The sequence below is a fragment of the Anolis carolinensis genome, chromosome 1 (assembly GCF_035594765.1).
Source record: "Anolis carolinensis isolate JA03-04 chromosome 1, rAnoCar3.1.pri, whole genome shotgun sequence".
Lineage (NCBI taxonomy): Eukaryota > Metazoa > Chordata > Lepidosauria > Squamata > Dactyloidae > Anolis > Anolis carolinensis.
Window position 1 is genome coordinate 268,835,705 of NC_085841.1, and position 18,066 is coordinate 268,853,770.

At 39.7% G+C, this 18,066-nt stretch overlaps 1 protein-coding gene across 1 annotated transcript in view; it reads right to left on the bottom strand.

The window, feature by feature from the left end:
- Positions 1 to 17,021, bottom strand: part of osbpl5 (oxysterol binding protein like 5) — a 200,660-nt gene extending 183,639 nt beyond the window's left edge. Inside the window, exon 1 of the mRNA XM_062967651.1 lies at positions 16,908 to 17,021. Within this exon, the coding sequence (XP_062823721.1) occupies positions 16,908 to 16,922 (15 nt within the window). The 5' untranslated portion in view covers positions 16,923 to 17,021. The remainder of the gene's footprint in view (positions 1 to 16,907) is intronic.
- Between the last annotated feature and the right edge of the window lie 1,045 nt (positions 17,022 to 18,066).

Here is an 18,066-nt window from a genome sequence, read left to right on the forward strand (position 1 = left end):
CTTCTCATGATGTGGCCAAAGTACTTCATTTTTGCCTCTAATATCTTTCTGTCCAGTGAGCTGCCAGGCATTATTTCCTGGAGTATAGACTGGTTGGATCTTCTCGCAGTCCAAGGCACTCTCAGGATTTTCCTCCAACACCACAGTTCAAAAGCATCTATCTTCCTTTTCTCAGCCTTCCTTATGGTCCAGCTCTCGCATCCATAGGTTACTATTGCTTTAACTATGCGGACCTTTGTTGCCAGTGTGATGTCTCTACTCTTCACTATTTTATTGAGATTGGTAATTGCTCATTGGAGTTTAAAATTCATAATATAAATTCCGTTATTTCAGTGGATAAGAAGATGCTGGACAGAAGTGGTTGTCAAGTGTTATGGAGGGCAGCTTATGAGGATACGGATATTTAAAAACGAAAAGAAGTTCTGTTCTTTTTAATGGTGCAAGTGGTAGACTCTCTCAGAGCTCTTCCACACAGCCATATAACCCAGAATATCAAGGCAGAAAATCCCACAATATCTGCTTTGAACTGGGTTACCTGAGTCCACACTGCCATATATTCCAGTTCAAAGCAGATAATGAGGGATTATATTCAGCTGTGTGGAAGGGGTCTCAGTGTATTGTGAACATAAACCTGAGGTGCTTATGCCTTCACAGGCCATGAATAAAGAGCAAACCTGCCATACAGGAAAGCCAGGTTTCACACAAAGAGTAAAAAAGAAAAAACCAAAAACCAAACACTGTTTGCTATTATGCTCTCTATGAATTATATCTAATTTAAACATCATTCAGTGCTTACATAACCATTATATTTAACTTCATTTTCCTTGTTATGGAATCACCTTTTGCAAAACAATATCTGATGTTTATTTTTCCTTGCAAATACAGTACAGGAAATGTGACACAGCTTGATTCTCTTTCTGTTAGCTTTCTTCTCCATCTAGCTTTCACAACCATACATTTGAATAAGAAATATTATGAAATGAACAATTCTAATGTCTATCCATCTGGATTCTAATCAGACACTCATCCCATACTGTTGTTTCTTCATAAAATCTTCACCTTTTCAGAGGGATGGGTTTTTTTCCATGTTAGGAGCAACTTGGGAAACTGCAACCGCTTCTGGTGTGAGAGGATTGGCTGTCTGCAAGGACATTGCACAGGGGATGCTTGGATGTTTGATGTTTTATATCAAACCTCTCAAACATTTGTGGGAGGCTTCTCTTGTGTCCCCACATAGGGAGCTAGGGAATTCCAGAATCGCAGATTCCGGAACTCTCTTCATAGGGGAGACTAGATTCACTTCTTGGTATTTGATATGTATGGATGTATGACTGCATAACTGACTGGGTGCTGATTCTCTTTTATTAAATTTTCAATGTTGTTTTAATTTTTTGTGTTTGTAATCATGTTGCCAATTGTTTTTATGAGATGTTTTCATCAAGATCTTGTGTTTAGTTCCTGTTTCTTTGAGTGCCCTTTAGGAGGGGAAAGGCAGGAAATTAGTAATAAACACACATCATAAATGAAACTGAGAAAGTATGCATTTCTTGAAGTGTTGCGTGGTTTCCGGGCTGTATGGTTGTGTTATAGCAGCATTTTTTCAGCCACAGATGCAGGCAAAACATCAGGAGAAAAATGCTGCTAGAACAGGCTGTTAGGAATTGTGGGAGTTGAAGTCCAAAACACCTGGAGGGCCGAAGTTTCTCAATGCCTGTGCTAGAACTTGGCCACACAGCCCAGAAACTACACAACACCTCAGTGATTCCGGTCATGAAAGCCTTCAAAAGTACACATTTCTCCTTCATTTAAGACAACCTAGTGGACAAATATAAAAATGATATTTTTCCTACCATGTATTCTTGACCTATAGTGACACCTGGTGGGAGTCAATAATGCATATGCCTACATTCATTTGTAAAACTTAAAATAAAACTTTCTTCTGAATGCATGGAAAATTTGGCTGTACTCCTAAATACCAGCCATAGATACAGTTTTGAACATAATCCTTTCCATATAAAGTGAAGACACGTTGAACAAACAGAACAAACGGTAATGATGGAGCTTGGTGAACTTTAGGAAGGGGCTTTCAAAATCATGTCACAACAACATTGAAGACTCGTCCTTCATGCCAACTTGTTGATCCTATCATAGGGGATTAAAACACAGCAGGGCAGCAGGCCCCAATACTACTCTAAGGCCAGAATCATACTGGTTGGTTAGGCTAGAGTACTTCTTGGTTATATCTATGTATTTTTCAAGACATTGTAGAAGATGGTATCCTGTACCTCCCTATGGAACACCTTTATGCTGAGTGTCTGAAGGCAACCTAAGACTCCCAGAGGTACACCCCTCTGATCCTGGTTGATGGCAACAAGCATTTGGGAACCATCTCGTTGTCTTCACATGTCTCTAAATAAAGAAATAGCTTCTACTCTTGTCCAGGAAATTGTGACTGTTTTCCCCCCTTTCCTGTGGGCTCAAATAGTTGGAACACAACCTCAAATCCAGGCAATTACAGGAGCTAAGTTTTATCTCAAAACTCCAGCTATCATTCGTCAACTGGGCTTTTCGGAGTTGCTTTCTTATCTTGCCAAACATGTTTCATTTCTTATATCTACAAAGTTGCCCATTATGAATCAGCTATTAAAAAATATTCCTGACAGCTGAGCTTAGCATGTCCTTAATATAAACACACCCAAAGTACTTTTCAGTGACAGGCAGAGGTTTATATAGCCCGGTGCAGGTGAATGAGTGAGCAATAAATCATCTGATAATACATTTGTGAGTGGTGCACATGTATGTGTGAATCAGCTCCTAAATTCACTTAACTTGGGAGGTATGCCTCCAATTTCTCTCAGAACCCAAATGAATCTCCAGTGAGATCATCCTCACTGTCTGCCTCAAAGGGGGTGCTTTCCGACTGCACAATGCACAGAGCATATTAATTTCTCAGTGACACTGTCTTAGGTTTGATGGTTGAGGTGAATGGAAGATGGCCACTTTTTTTCAAAAGATAAAATCCTGTGGGAGATGTAATTCAAAAGGTTTAGTGGGGCAAAAGTTCCCCATCAATGCAGCTTCCATAGAAACTCATGTGTGTACATAGGGTTTCCTCCAGCATACTTCCACAATGAATACATGGAAACTCATGGAAGATGAGGCTTGATAGTTTAATTGGTTTCAGTGGGATTTTTTGACTGGGACACGTCCCCTGTTTTAAAAATGGGGCATAATCAATAGCTTGTTTGCAAAAACAGAAAGACTATAAGAAAGAATAAAATATAAGGCAGGTATAATTAGACACCATATAAAGAGTTATTCTACAACAAATACTTACAACTGTGCATGCATAGGAAAGCACAATCAATTGTATGTGCATGATGAATGTCTGAAAATGCAAATTGACCCTCACTGTAAATTTAGAAAATGAACAAATATTCATTCCCTGCCTGCACTCATGTAAAATGCATCACTCAGACTTCACTCAATACAAGCCGAATTAATAGCATCCCTCTGCAATTCCTGACATTGTGTTTTGGACATTCATTGTACTGTTCAATTGTATAACAAAATTAATAGCTATATTAATATCTGATTTTGTGACCTCTTTGCTCTTGCTGGTTAGCAAGCAAAGCCAGTGTTTGTGCAAGCACACTGTCCAAGTGAAATAATTGAAAATGTTGACTGCTATCAGGCCCATAGCCAGGATTTTGATTTTTTTTTGGGGGGGGGGGCTGAGTCTGAATGAGAGAGGATCTACCCTAGCAAACCTTTTGTATCGTTATCCCAATACCCTCATGCATATGGGATATATTGAGCATGGTGATCAGATCATGATATGAATAAACATAACAGAACCAGTAAGGCCTTCCCACAGACCACCCTGAGAATTGCCTGACTACATGCCTGACTACTATAGAACTGTAGTTTTATGAATCCTGTACCATAAAATCTATACAATCTGACACCCCCTCTCCTCCATTTTAAAGGATAGATACATACTTCAAGATTTATTTAGAGGTTCGTAATCTTCAGCCTTCTATATATTTCTTGCTAGAGTTCTAATTAGCCCCATTAAAAGTAATCAACACCATCCAAGATGGGTAATTTGAAATATCTTATAGGAGTTGTTGTTTGAAGAGTCAAAAAGCTATCCAATGTTTTTTTTTTTGAGTTCTCCCAGGAGCCTTGATTCTAAGGGCTCTTCTACACTGCCATAGAAAATCCAGATTATCTGCTTTGAACTGGATTATATGGCAGTGTAGACTCATATAATCCAGTTCAAAGCAGATAATGTGGATTATCTGCTTTGATCATCTGGATTACATGGCGGTGCAGAAGGGGCCTAAGGTAGTGTATCCAAGATTAGATCCTTTAATGTTCATTGAGCAATTTATAGGGATGAGAGCTACCATTAGAACACCATGTAATATGTGGGGGCTACTGTTAGAAGGTTTCTTACATGCTGGCACCAAAGTGGCAACAAGCTCGATTTCTTAGCCTCAAAAAAGTCAACAAGACCTTCAAATATTGTATAGCTTCTCAAATTTTCCTCCAAACGAAACAAGCCTGGCAGGAGAATGTTACTGGTTAAGCTGCCAGTAATGGCATGCAGTGCAAGGTCAGTGCTCAGAGCATTCCAAAATACATTGGGTTTGCTGGCTAAAAGAGAAGCACATGGCTTTAGTGAGAAAACATTATTGGGATTTTGCTGTGATTTTGCAGGTTCACGAGGCATTTAGCAAATAATATTTAGTTTATTTTATTAATATATTTTCATGTATCAATTATAACGATGAGATCTGTGCAATGTAGAAAGTTTCTAAGAAGCCCCATCCCCTTCCCAGAGTTTGGAAAAATGTTTCGTTTCTTGGTGGAGTGCAACAACAAGAATCCTACGGCCAGCAGGGCCACTTTTTCCAAACTCTAGCCCTACTAAAGCAGGTTAGCTTTCAAAAGACACTGCAAGAGCCCAAACAAGCACCCTGGTCCAGGGTGTTGAGAGCTCAATCTGTCTACCCAGGACAAAGGCTATGCCAAAAATAAATGCTGCAAAGGTTACGCGTAATAAGCATTGGGACCTTATCTGTAATGGATAGGTAGTATCAGAGTCAAGTCTTTTGAACTGTGGGAAATCCAGATATTAAAAGCATCAAAATGGAACACATAGAAGCACTGCAACATCTCTTGTCCATGTCCCTTTAAAATACAGGAAAGATGGAATACTAGATCTTGAATTATTTCAAGACTCCACTTTCCCCCAAAGATGCTATCTAAATCTTTCAGGATGAATTGCCAAGTATGTTGACATTCAGATATATTTCCTGACATTGACTATTCTGGTTCATGAGCAGCATAGTTAAATTTACTGTGCCATCACATCCTGGGGACTGAAAGACATCTCTAGCTATCCCTCCTCAAGACTGCTTACAGTAAATGCATGCATTCATGCTCATTTTCTTGGATACAAATGGGAAAAAGGAGTTGGCTTCCACATATTGATCACTGATCCAGCTACAAGTATATATCCCATATTATTTTTAAAATGGTAATAAAATGTTTAAAATTATTTTAAAGTTAACTGAGATTGAAAATTAAGTAAGGACTTCCAGCATACTCAAATCTACTTTAGGAATAAATAGAGCAAACATGTGCTTCTGTACAATAGGGAGCAACATACACCACCTATGTGAGTTTCACCATATTCAAGGGCAACCTGAACCACAACACACACCAGCAACATATGAAGATACCATAGAACCTTTCCTTTTGTGAACCACAATGGCATAGAGAAGACAATACCATTGAAATTAAATCCCATACTGCCCAAGTCAGGAGTCCTCAATGAGGAGTAATTAGTTAGTTTAGAAAAGGCTGAGGGAAATCTCTTCCCACTGTCTCCTGAATGACAGTTGGATCTATTTGCTCTCTTCTCTCTGTCTCTGCTCTCATTCTGATTGGTTGTGTAGAATGGATATTTTGCAGGTGCATGCCTTTTGTCTTTGACTTTCTACTTTTACATCTTGGTGTGTGCTGTGTATATTGAGATCCCTCTCTGCTTGTGTGTCAGGAGAGATGTAGTGCTTGGTGATTTTTCCTTCTATTTAGTACTCTAGAAGAGTTGGAGTTTGGAGTAGCTAAGACCCAGTTCTGTACTATTAAGAAATGTAGTTGTTATTTTTGTAAATACTGTAAAACTTTTGTAGTCATTTAAAGATTGAACTCTGGATCTTTGCCTCCTAAGCTCTAAATTCTTTACAGCTACGTGGCACTTCACGCTCTGCTTGCTGTGAGCTGAATGCTCAACTATAAGTATCCTGCTTTTGCATATTTTGGATGCTCTGCTGGTTTTGGGTAGTTTCCCTAACACCCAGAAAATCGTGACAGATACTAGCAGTTAAGAGCCAAGACTGCACCCTGCTATTTAGTTAGTTCCCCCTAATATATACTTTTGGCTTGTTTCAAGTTATTATAATCCAGACTGATTTTATTTTCATATTTGTTTCTGAGAGAAAGCTGTGGTGGCTACAGGAGAGTGCATTTTCCAATTAGTTAGAAAATCACACTCTAGTAGATACAGATGCCATCATATTTATCATTTTAATTAATTAATATTCCATCTTTCTCCCAGCACAGGATTTAAGATGGCTAGCAAGCATTTAAAAACATAGTACAACTAAAAAAACATTATTAATACATAAGTCAAAACACAATTAAGACACTGTTTTTTAAAGAAAACAATTAAAAACACAGGTTAAAGCAATGGAAAAAAACACAATTAAAATACAATAAAATAGGAACACAGCACTCCCTCATTAAAATCTTCATCTGCTGCAAGAAGTTAAAAAGGATGAACAGGCACAGTTGGTACACAAATTACAGATACAATGGTTTTCCTGAGCTTCCTTTATTATGTAACAGACATATTACTTGGGCCTGATACAGCACAGCACAAGAGCAAACCTTGAATAAAACATCACAGAGCCTGGAGAAGTATCCCCCCCCCCCCCCACACACACACATACACATATTTTTCTTTTTGGATTACAGTTTCCAGTAACTTTCAGAGAGGTAAACTCTAACCTCTGATCACTATATACACGCTGCGCAGCACCAGCACACTATAGCACCTCAGACCAAATAAGGTACGGTAATAACTGAGAGAGCGCTGTAGTGTCCCACAGCTCCAAGATTTCAGTATTTAGGCCTTGATCAGTATTATTTCATTGGTGGCTTCCATTTTTGAAACTGTGCATCTGTGGGGTGAAATCATTTTTTAAACTTCTGAGCCTCTTTATTCTTCTGTTACAAATACACTCCTAGTCTCCCAGTAGAGCTTAGGAAAGTATTCTCTACTTTTGCAAAATTGCCTTCACAAACAATATAGTTGGCTGGCAGGTGATGTTATAATAGTCTGAATGCTAGAGCAGTCTGTCTGTTTCAACACTATTATAAACTATATTATTTAAGTCATCTTAGCAGGACTTAAATTACATGAAAATGACAGACTTGCCATTGTTGAATGGGAGTTATCACTGAACGGATTGCAAATTTATGGACCGGAATCTTGGCAAAGAAATAACGGTGCTTTGTATCATAAGGAATGCAAATCACCATGGGATAATCTACAGCAACAAAAGCAAAAGGAGCCAATTATGCATCCCGCAGCTGATGATTTTATATTGGCAGCTTATGAGCAATGCCTTGCATTGAAATGCAGTGTACTGATCTTTATAGAAATCACAGCAATTCTGCTCCCATCACTTCTGATGTTATATGAACCCACAGAGCAGCTACATTCCTGTGAAGGGATCCCCATCCAGGCTGGCCCCACAGGCTCCTGCTCTGGATCTGGTACTTGGAGCTTAAAGTGACTGTCATTTTGGGTAAATGGCTGTGCTGATCAATGTATTTGGTATGTGACCAGCTCTCCTTTTCAGTTCTTAAAAACAGTCAGACACAACACTAGATAATAAAACCAGTACTAGTTATTATATAAAGACTGCATTAAACATGATGATCTTGAACTCTTTCCATACTCCCAGCTCCGCTAACTCTATTCAGATCATATCAATTCCTCTCTTCCCAACTGGTCTTCACTCTGCGTCTGACTGTTCTAATCTATGTTCTTAAGAGGCAAGACTCGAGTCCTGGATTCCCAAACTCAGGTCCTCCAAGTGTTTTGACCTCCAACTCCCAGAAACTTCAGTTGCCCAGGTCTGGGATTCTGGGTGTCAAAGTCCAAAACACCTGGAAGACCAGAGTTTGGAAAATACTGCTGTAAGTTATGGTCTTCTCCCCACGCCGACACATCTTTATAGCTCCCCAATGAGCTATGATTGGCTGGTTCTCCAAGACTTGCCCAGTTCATTGCTTCACTGTCACCACAAGCAGAATCACTGCAGCATATGCAAGAATTAACAGCTGGTTTCTTTTTGATGCTGGGATAATGGTGTACTACACTAGTGTAATGCATTTTACACAGGGGTGCACAGCAGTAGCAGAGAAAGCCACACAAAAGCCATCAACGCCAGGAGAAAAACCTCAGTTTTCTCTTCAGCCCATATGAACCAGCCCAAGCTTTAAGGTCTGCAGGTGAGTCACTTCACAGGTGTGGTTGGTCAGAAGGTAGAAGAAAGCCTTCTCTGTGGCCACTCCCACACTTTGGAGGCCTCACCCTCCCCTCCTCCCCTTCTTTGTTTTGTTTTGTTTTTCAGTGGCAAGTCAAGGCCATTCTTTTCTAACAAGACTTTGGAAGTTTATTTTAACAAGAAAAATAATTTTATAGTCCAGCACTATTTTAAAATAAATCTTAATTGCTTTTAATTCTGTGGTTAATATTGTTTTAATGTTAATTTTGTACATTTTTAATTATACAGTACCTTCTCTGTATCTGCAGGGGATATGTTCCTGAATTTCCCATTGTTAGCAAAAACAAACAAACACAAAAAACACTAGATAATAGCAATCTTTATATAATAATTGATTTCTGGTGGAAATGTACCATAGAGTCACCCCGAAGGACTTAGGAAATGCCTAGAGGACATCTCTTTAGGTATTTCTTCCACTGCAACTCACTGTGGAATTCTCTCAGCTCCCTTCTACACTGCCATATAAAATCCAGATTGTCTGCTTTGAACTGGATTATATTAGTCTACACTGCCACATAATCCAGTTCAAAGCAAACAATCTGGATTTTATATGGCAGTGTAGATGGGGCCTCAGTCAACTTTCTATGGAAGTATACCATGAATTTGTGCTAAAGAACCTAGAAAATGCCTATAGGGGACATACTTTGTCCATTTCAGGTAAATGAAACCACATACTCTTTTTGCAGATACAGTGGCCATGCTGTCTGTGTTTTATTGTATTTGCTGCCAGAAATAAAAGGATGGATGGAGGGTGATGGCCTTTTTTGCTTTTCCATGTTGCCATTGAATGTGCAAGCATTTTACCATTGCTGTTGCTACATCACTGTTACCACCACTGCTGGCCTAGTAACAAGGCCTGTAAAATCTCAGCACCTTACTGTATCCCTGACAACTTGGCTGCCAATCACAATGATATTGTAAATGATATCTCCAAATTACCCATGCAAGGAAGTCATAAATGATGGCAAAGATCCTGCCTCAGAGGCTACAACATGCAAATTTATGATGACAAAGCTACATTGCTGACATGATACATGAGCATCCTAATCAACTCTAATGATCCACAATGAGATACCAAGCACGATGTGATGTCCTATTGCTTAATGGGGGCTTCAATTGCATATAGAGACACTTTGAACAGTGGTTCTGGTAGTGTAGCTCCCTCTTCAAAATACTAACTTTTCACAATGGCACAGTTCTAGTTTGAGCAACCACAAGTCAGATTATGATGATGTAACTTCCTAACACAATGTCTCACTCCAAGGCAAATACCCTTTGACTGTAAACAACACACCAGGTTGGTAAAATTAGCAAACAGTTTCTTGTAGAATACATAAAGGCAAAGCAATAAAAATAGTAAAATATACAATTAAAAAATCCAAGAGAATTCAAGAATATCTCTAAAGTCTGTAGCAGTTCCAGCAGCAAGGCAGAGGAAACCAGGAAACAAAACAGCAAAGTTCCAGAAGTAAACTTGAACTAGGTAACACAGGAAACAAAATAGCAAAATCCCATAGGCAAACTTAAACGAAATAATCACTGGAAACATGAATCACTTGGAAGCCTATCCAACATGGTTAAGCAAAGTTGACTCAACTGGAAACCGAAAGCTACATAAATCACTATAAACTCTTTTCAAAATCCAAGACTGTGAGAAACACATTCTTTTTTCCTTTCCCATTAGATAATTGACTGCTGTCTCTCTTCTGTTGTAAACGAGCAGAGCGCCTTACCTTCTAAGTGTCTTGCTTATAATTATTGAAAATTTGTTTTCTGTTCAAGGTTTCACTATCACGGCCATCTGGCAAAACAACCTCAGAATCATTATCAGGCTGTTGCTCTGAAAAAAGTTGTGAAAGGTCTTCCCCAGGTATCTGACCTAGCTCAAGCCTTTCATCTGAACCTAACTCCTTAGGCCCAAAACCATCAATATGAGCATCATTCCCATCATGAACATCAGACACAGTCTGTACAGGGACATTAGACACAACCACAGGCTGGCATACAACACACAATGCCTGCCATGATGCATGTCTCAGCATTATCCATGCATGAAAGCAGATTCAATTGTTGAAAATTCCCTTCCAAGCATTTCTCCAATATTCAAGAGCAAGACCATAGTTAGGAAAGAGGTTTTCAGTCCTCAAGGGAGATAATGATAGTGAAACTCTTTTTCATAACATTTCTATCATGCCTAGGGTGACTTGTAAACTGTAACAACAACAACAAAGGCTTTTCTGAAAAACTGTCACAGAACTCATTGAATAATATCTATGGTGGAGTGAATTTGGTCAGTGTCGTAGGAAAACAGAGACTGCTACCTTTGTTTTCTCATAGGGTTCCATTGCAATTAATGATACAATAGGCATATGGGTAAAGCATTCAGCTTTCCTAATTCTTTATTCCCTGTGCTAGGAAAAAATGGCAGTTATTCCAACAATTTTGTCTGTCAAATAGAATCCAAAAAATCACAGACACCTTGCAATAACTTTCCATGAATGACACTGTGCTAGACGGCATAGGAATGGCTGCCTGATCTCCGTATTTGTGGAGGCCCAGTTTCTGCTCTGCATGACATTGGCTGTGGGAAATCCTTGCTTCTATACCTTTTGGACATTAGTCTGTAGAAAGGTTAAAAAAGCAGGAAGGAAGTGGCAACTGAGGATTAGAAAATAACATTTACAAGAGAATAGGGAAACATATATCAAGATGAAGATACTGATTCCTTACTAAAAAGCCCATGACATTTCAGGCTGTGGATACAATAAGGCCTTCTAAACAATTAAGGTTTTGGCACAAAATCACTTAAAAGCGGGGGAAACCTGAACCTCCTGAGGTGATGGATTTCACCAATTAGGTATTTACCCTCATACAATTTGTCCCATACTGAACTACGTTGAATTGCCCTGTAAATCAAGCAAATTATAGATTCCTTCACCACAATCTTTAAGCATTATTTAGCTCTTCAAAAGGACTTTAGAGAAAAGACTTAAATTCTAGGAGCACTACCAAGTTTGATTCCTTTGCTGCTTTTTTTTTTAATTCTTAGGATTTCTCAATCATATTAATTGTGCAGATGTAATATATTTAGCCCCAATCACATCAAGTAATACATTCAATCCAGAGTTCAGTTAGAGGACTAAATAACATATTTGCTAGTTGACCTTCCCACTCTCCACTCTGCTGCCAACTCTACAATTTTCAACTGAACATAGCATTAGGTTTTCAATAATCATTAAGCAGGTAAAAGTAGAAGTATGGCTGAAGTCGTAAGAAAGCTAGCACCAGAATATTTCAGTTATTCATATGAGAATAAAGCAGCACTCCTACAAACACCAACACCAGTGAGTTCACTAGAAATGCAAGCAGGTTGAGTCCTTTGCGGCTCAGGTCCAGGGAAAGGGAAACACGCTTCTGCTTCATTTTGTCCTGTCCTATAAGCTGCTGTTTTAAGAGTTGTTGCCCTGCATTAGCAGCAGAGATATAAAGACTTGAATAATTCGCTAGGCTACTTCACATCTCAATCCCCAATCCCCCAGCCACAAATTGGCAATAGGGGTGCATCCTAGAACCATTAAGCAGAGGTTGCTTTACAGGTAGGGCACTGTGGGAAACTGTGTGGGAGAAACTTTTCACAAGGAAGTGCCAAATACTTCCTTCTGCAATGACCCAAAGAAGTATATACAATGGCGAAACAGAAGGTTATGCTAATAGATGTCACCCACAGGATCCTAGCCAAAAACCTCCCTTTGTAAATCTTAACCTGGCCTAATGTATTCCTAGCACAAAGCAAGAACAGTGTATTGACAGCCCATGTCCTGCACTGTAGCCCAGTTATTGCTCATACATATTCACTGCATACTGCGTAACCGTGTCCTCTTTGCATCCATATGAATAAGACAATATTTTTCCTCCAGACCAGATCAGTCGAACTAAGTGCAGAATGTAAATTGCCAGTACACAAGGTTAACTCGTCATTAACAGTTTTATGGTTACTTATCTTCCTTATGATTTCAGTGGATTTTTTAAAATGTTGGCATAATATGGCATTTAGTATTCTGAACAGCTAAATGTGTCAAAACCTAATTTGATTAAAGAGAAAAAAAACTGTTTCATGACATTCTTTATCTGCCAATCCAACTCCTATCTCTAATCTAATCACAAAAAGGATTAACTTTAAAAAATACTGCTTTAATTTTTAAAACACAGAAAGAAGGAAGAATTCAAAATCCATTCTTTACTGAAGTTTGCTATCTCAATTTGCCTAGGAAAACTGGAAAGCAGAAGGAAGCTGCAAATGTATATTTATTATTATTATTATTATTATTATTATTATTATTATTAATAACAATAATAATAATAATACCCCACCTTATCTCTCCTGAAAGAGACTCAAAGTAGCTTACATTAAAAAGTATGGCCACATAATTTAAAATATACAAATATACAAATATAAAAAAAAATAATTGAACACAACAATATCAAACATTCATTATTAAAATCCATTAAAACATATTCAAAGCTAAAAACCACAGCATCCTTTGACTTGATCTTAAAAACCTTCTTCTCTAAAAGCCTGTCTGAATAAGGATATATGACAACATCTGTATCAAAAGTTTTATTAGGTCTCCTAGTGAACATTTTCCAGGGGTGTAACTACCAACGGAAGGCAAAATGAGGACATTGTTATCTGAAATGAAAATTCTTGGCCTCCCCAATGATATTTTTCTTCAGTCCCCAAATGTACAGTATTGCAGTAAATTAAAACTTCAGTTGGACAATTAGAAATGCAATTTAGGCCTTCAAAGAAAAGGGAGCCAACAAAAGTATCATGAGAATACAAACAGCAAATACAGGAGTTATAGGTGTGAGTAATGTTCAATATTTCACTTTATGCAAAGATAAAAATTAAGATACTGAAGGAAAATTTCATGGGAAAAAAATATTTGGAAGAGACAATATTCTCATTTTGTCCATTCTGTACTTTTCCCCACATGTAATCATTTAAAAAGAACATGGATGTACATCTCCTTGTGGAGCACAACACAACAGATGACTGGGTGTCCCTCCATCATAATCTGATATTCCAGCCTTGAGATAATGGAAGCAACCAATTCAGATGGATTCTGGCACCTAAAGAATTCTTGACCATGCAAAATGCTACAATTGCAGTCTTATGTTGGCCACAAGACAAATCCCCAAATCCATAACCAGAAAAGCTTAGAAATCTGTGCAGGTTTTCAAGATGTAGATTCGTTCTTCACTTTTGATATTGTGAAAACAACAACAGGTATACAAATCAGATCAGGGGGGAATTATGATTTTGAATTCATGTCAAAGTCCACGTGTTACCTTAAGAAATCAGGGGAGGAAAAGTCTGCAGACTCTGGATCCAATCCTCAATGGTGTTAGCCCTATAATAAGCAAAATCTGGATAGCAGGTAATGTGCAGACACTGGAAGGAGAAGTGGGAGAACTATCCAAATTGAAAGGCCAACATGAAAATGGTCCAAGCATGAAAAAGTTACACAAGCATGTCATGCATTACTCCCCTAACTCAGCTCTTTCTGATTCTTGTTCTGAGGCAGACAAGTGTAGAAGACTAGAAGCCATTCTCAATCCCCATTTTGTGGTGAGTCACACTGTTGCATTTTGGTGCGCTGGACATAAACTGATGCTGCTTCTGCAATGAATTTTTCCCAATTTTCAGCTAACTTCTTCATTTTTCAGGGGAGGAAAGGGGTTAGGGAGTTCTGAGGATGTGAGGATTTGTTGCAAGTTTGGGGTGGGTTTGATTTAGACAAAGACATCACCTACAAACTGGTGTGTGTGTGTGTTTTTTTAAAATGCTTAGTTTCTAGGCATTGGGGAACTCTGGGGGCTGCAACTTCTGATCCCAAGAGTTGCAGTCCCCTCCCTTCCTGCCCCCTGCCCCAACAAGATCTCCCCATGTTTGCTGTAACTGGAACAGCTTCCCAGCTCTCTGATCTGTTGGACAGCTCCTAAACCGAACTAAGCCTGTAGTATTGTGCTTCTCGACCTGTGGGTCCCCAGGTGTTTTGGCCTACAATTCCCAGAAATCCCAGCCAGTTTACCAGCTGTTAGGATTTCTGGGAGTTGAAGGCCAAAACATCTGGGGACCCTCAGGTTGGGAACCACTGCTATAATAGATTAGGCAGGGATGGTTTATGGTGGCCCAGAAACGCTTGTCTCCTGGAACCATGTTTTTGTGAATAAAGAAAATGGTGTCAAATGCAGAAAAGTCAGGTAGTCTTGGAGCAAGATTCTTTCCATGGATATGTTTTCCCCGCAACATAAGACGTATATAGCTGAGATCCTGCGTCATACTTGTGTAGTGAATCTGTTCATCTATGTTTTCAAATAAACCTATGGTAACCCCATGCATTTCATAAGGTTTTCTTGGCAAGGTGTGCTTAGGGCTGCCTTTCCTTTGAAATACAGCTACAGCACCTGATACTACTTAATGGTCTCCCATCCAAGTTCTTACAATGGCTGACTTTGTTTAGCTTCCAAGAACAGGGGGGCAGTCTGGTACCTTTAGGATATTTAGGCTTCTGTGGTGAATCTACATGCACTCTGATGAATCCCAACATTTTGTAGCCAATCAACCAATGTGCATGCTTATTGTCCCATTATGAAATGGGAAACACGTTTCCTCTGTGAACAGGGACAATCCCCAGTGAAGAGGGAAAAAGTGGAGCAGGATTTGGCAGTCCATTCATCACATCCCCATTACTCATGGAAAGATTCTTCTGTTTTCCCAGTCCATTTCCAATTACTGTATAGGCTAGATTTCTCTAATTCACTACTATCTAGATCAGTGGTTCCCAATCTTTTTTTGACCAGGGACCACTTGATCACTGACCACTTTGACCAGGGCCCACTTTACCAGGGACCACTTTGACCAGGGACCATTCTTCAACATTAGTACCAAAAGTATCAGGTTTTGATCAACTTTAGATTTGGTTTGGTTATTTGGGGTTATTTGGGGTGCTGATTCAGAAAACTGCATTGGATAGACCACATCAGCTCTAGTTCTGATACAAAACATATGCTATCCAGTAGTCGCCATCTGCTCACCCACAGAAAACCAAATTTAATAAGCTAGAGCTAATGTGGTCTATCCAATGCAATGGTCAGTTCTGCCGAAAGGAGCGGAAATAAAATTAATAAAGAAAATAAATTAATAAAGAGGAAGGAGGTTCGCGGACAAGATTTTCGTTCTTGCGGCCCACTGCTGGGCCATGGCCCACAGATTGAGAACCACTGATCTAGACAGAATTGGCAAATAATCCTTAACCAGTATGGCTAGGGGACAAGGGAACTATAGTTTAAGACATCTGGAGGGTGCCATGACAGAAAGTTCTGATAAAGCCTTGGAAAATGCCCTCCTTACTGGGTGATAGTATCTATGTATGTGTGTGTGTAGCTCTCACAAAGTCACATTGCTAGGGTTCCAAACTTAAAATATTCAAAAGTACTTCCACAAGCAGGCAGGATCCTCAGGTTCAGTACTACCTTTCATTATAAGACTACTGCAGTCTGAGAAAACTGCATTCCTCTCTTCTTTCCAAAGCTTTGGGCTGGGGTGGAACCACCCATCCTTAAGGTAGCAATGTTTTTGGGGCATTGTCACTTTGTGGAGAGAACTATTTGCAAATAATTTAGGTGCAATGCAGCATCCTGTCCCTTTAAGCACAGCACGCTTTCTGGATGCTAAAAGTGAAAGCTCTCTCTTTCTCTTCCTCCCACCCCTTTTACACTGCCCTATTTTTACTCATCTAGAAATCTAGTCCTCCCTGTTCAGCCTCCATCAAAAATTAGCCCGCACACATACACCAACTTCAAAAGAAGTTATCCCTTAATGAAACCAAATTAATCAGCAGGCTTAATTGTATTTTCTATAACATGAGGATTTAAGTGAGTCATGAGGCTGGGGAAGAGCAAAAGGAGAGCAGCAAGATAATATTTTAAGGCTGCGATCTTGCAGATAAGGCTTTGAAAGAGCAGGAACGATCTTGCACCAAAGGAGTTAAATAAGCCAAAGACCCAAATGCAGTTGTTTAAACTCACTCTGTTGCAACAGTAATAGAAATAGCTTTGACAAGCAGGCACATTTCCACACAGTTAAGCCTCCATCGCTGAACCTGCATGTTTAATTTGAGACGGGGGTGTTTCAATAAATCATCCACCAACAGCATGACATGCAGAGGGGGATTCTCTGAATATACTCACTGTGCAGCAAGGCATGAGTGTTGTGTTGGTCTCCAAGCAATCCTTTCACAGCCTTAGGCAGAGTGCAACCTGCTTCTCGTTCTCATCTCAAGCAAGCCAGCATTACTGGAAAGTGGCCAAAGGTGAACGGATTCATCAGCCAATAAAATTGTCTAAAGCTGCCATTCCACAGGAGACCCGTTCCTCACTCCTGCTCTGGCTGCGGATGGAAAGCATCAGCCAATTGGGGGGGGGGGGGGGCAGCAATCTGAAGGTGCATGGCATGCCAGCTGCAGCAAGCAGTGCAAATGGGGTGAGTTTGTACCCTTTTCCTTCTTATGCAGCTGGCTGGAGTGGAAAAGACATCCAAGTTCTGAGTAACTTTAAAATACAGAGTGAGCTTTCGGGCTTCTGGGGAGGTGGAAAGTGAAAACAGAAAGTGTGGGATCATTGGAAAATCAGTGTGAAGATCAAAAATAAGAATACTAGTCCAGTAGATGTAGACTTGGTAGACTTCCGAATTCTGGTAAAAGGAGCCACGCAGACACAAGGCATAGGCCCCTTAACCCCTTCACATGGGGGCCTCCACCACTGCAATCATGATGCCCATTTTTCTAAGGCATTGCTGGACAGCATTCACTCATGCTGGATCATGACTTTTTTTCATGTTAGGAGCAATTTGAGAAAGTGCAAGTTGCTTCTGGTGTGAGAGAACTAGTCATCTGCAAGGATGTTGCCCAGGGAACGCCCAGATGTTTTACCATCCTGCGGGAGGCTTTTCTCATTCCTCACATGGGAAGTTGGAACTGACAGATGGGAGCTCACTCCACTCCCCGGAATGTGAATGTGAAATGGTTTTCACTCCACTCCACCAGGTTTTTTCACAATGTGAAAACCCTTTGAAAGTGATTAATCTGAAACCCTAGACTACCCTGGCCACCAGATGGGTCCCCACCTTGCAGTTTACCCACTTCCACGGCCCTTCGATGTGTCATTGCACTAGCTTAGCCGCCCTATAGCTACTCAACAGACAGTCCCATATGTTTAGAACTCGGTGTAAGGAATTTCTAAGGCAAGCCCGTTTTAAGTCCCCAAGGCAGGCTTGAGACACAGAAGTTTTAAGAACAGAATCTAAAGCATGGCTGTTGCAGTCTGTGACTCTTATTTCTCTCTTTGAACA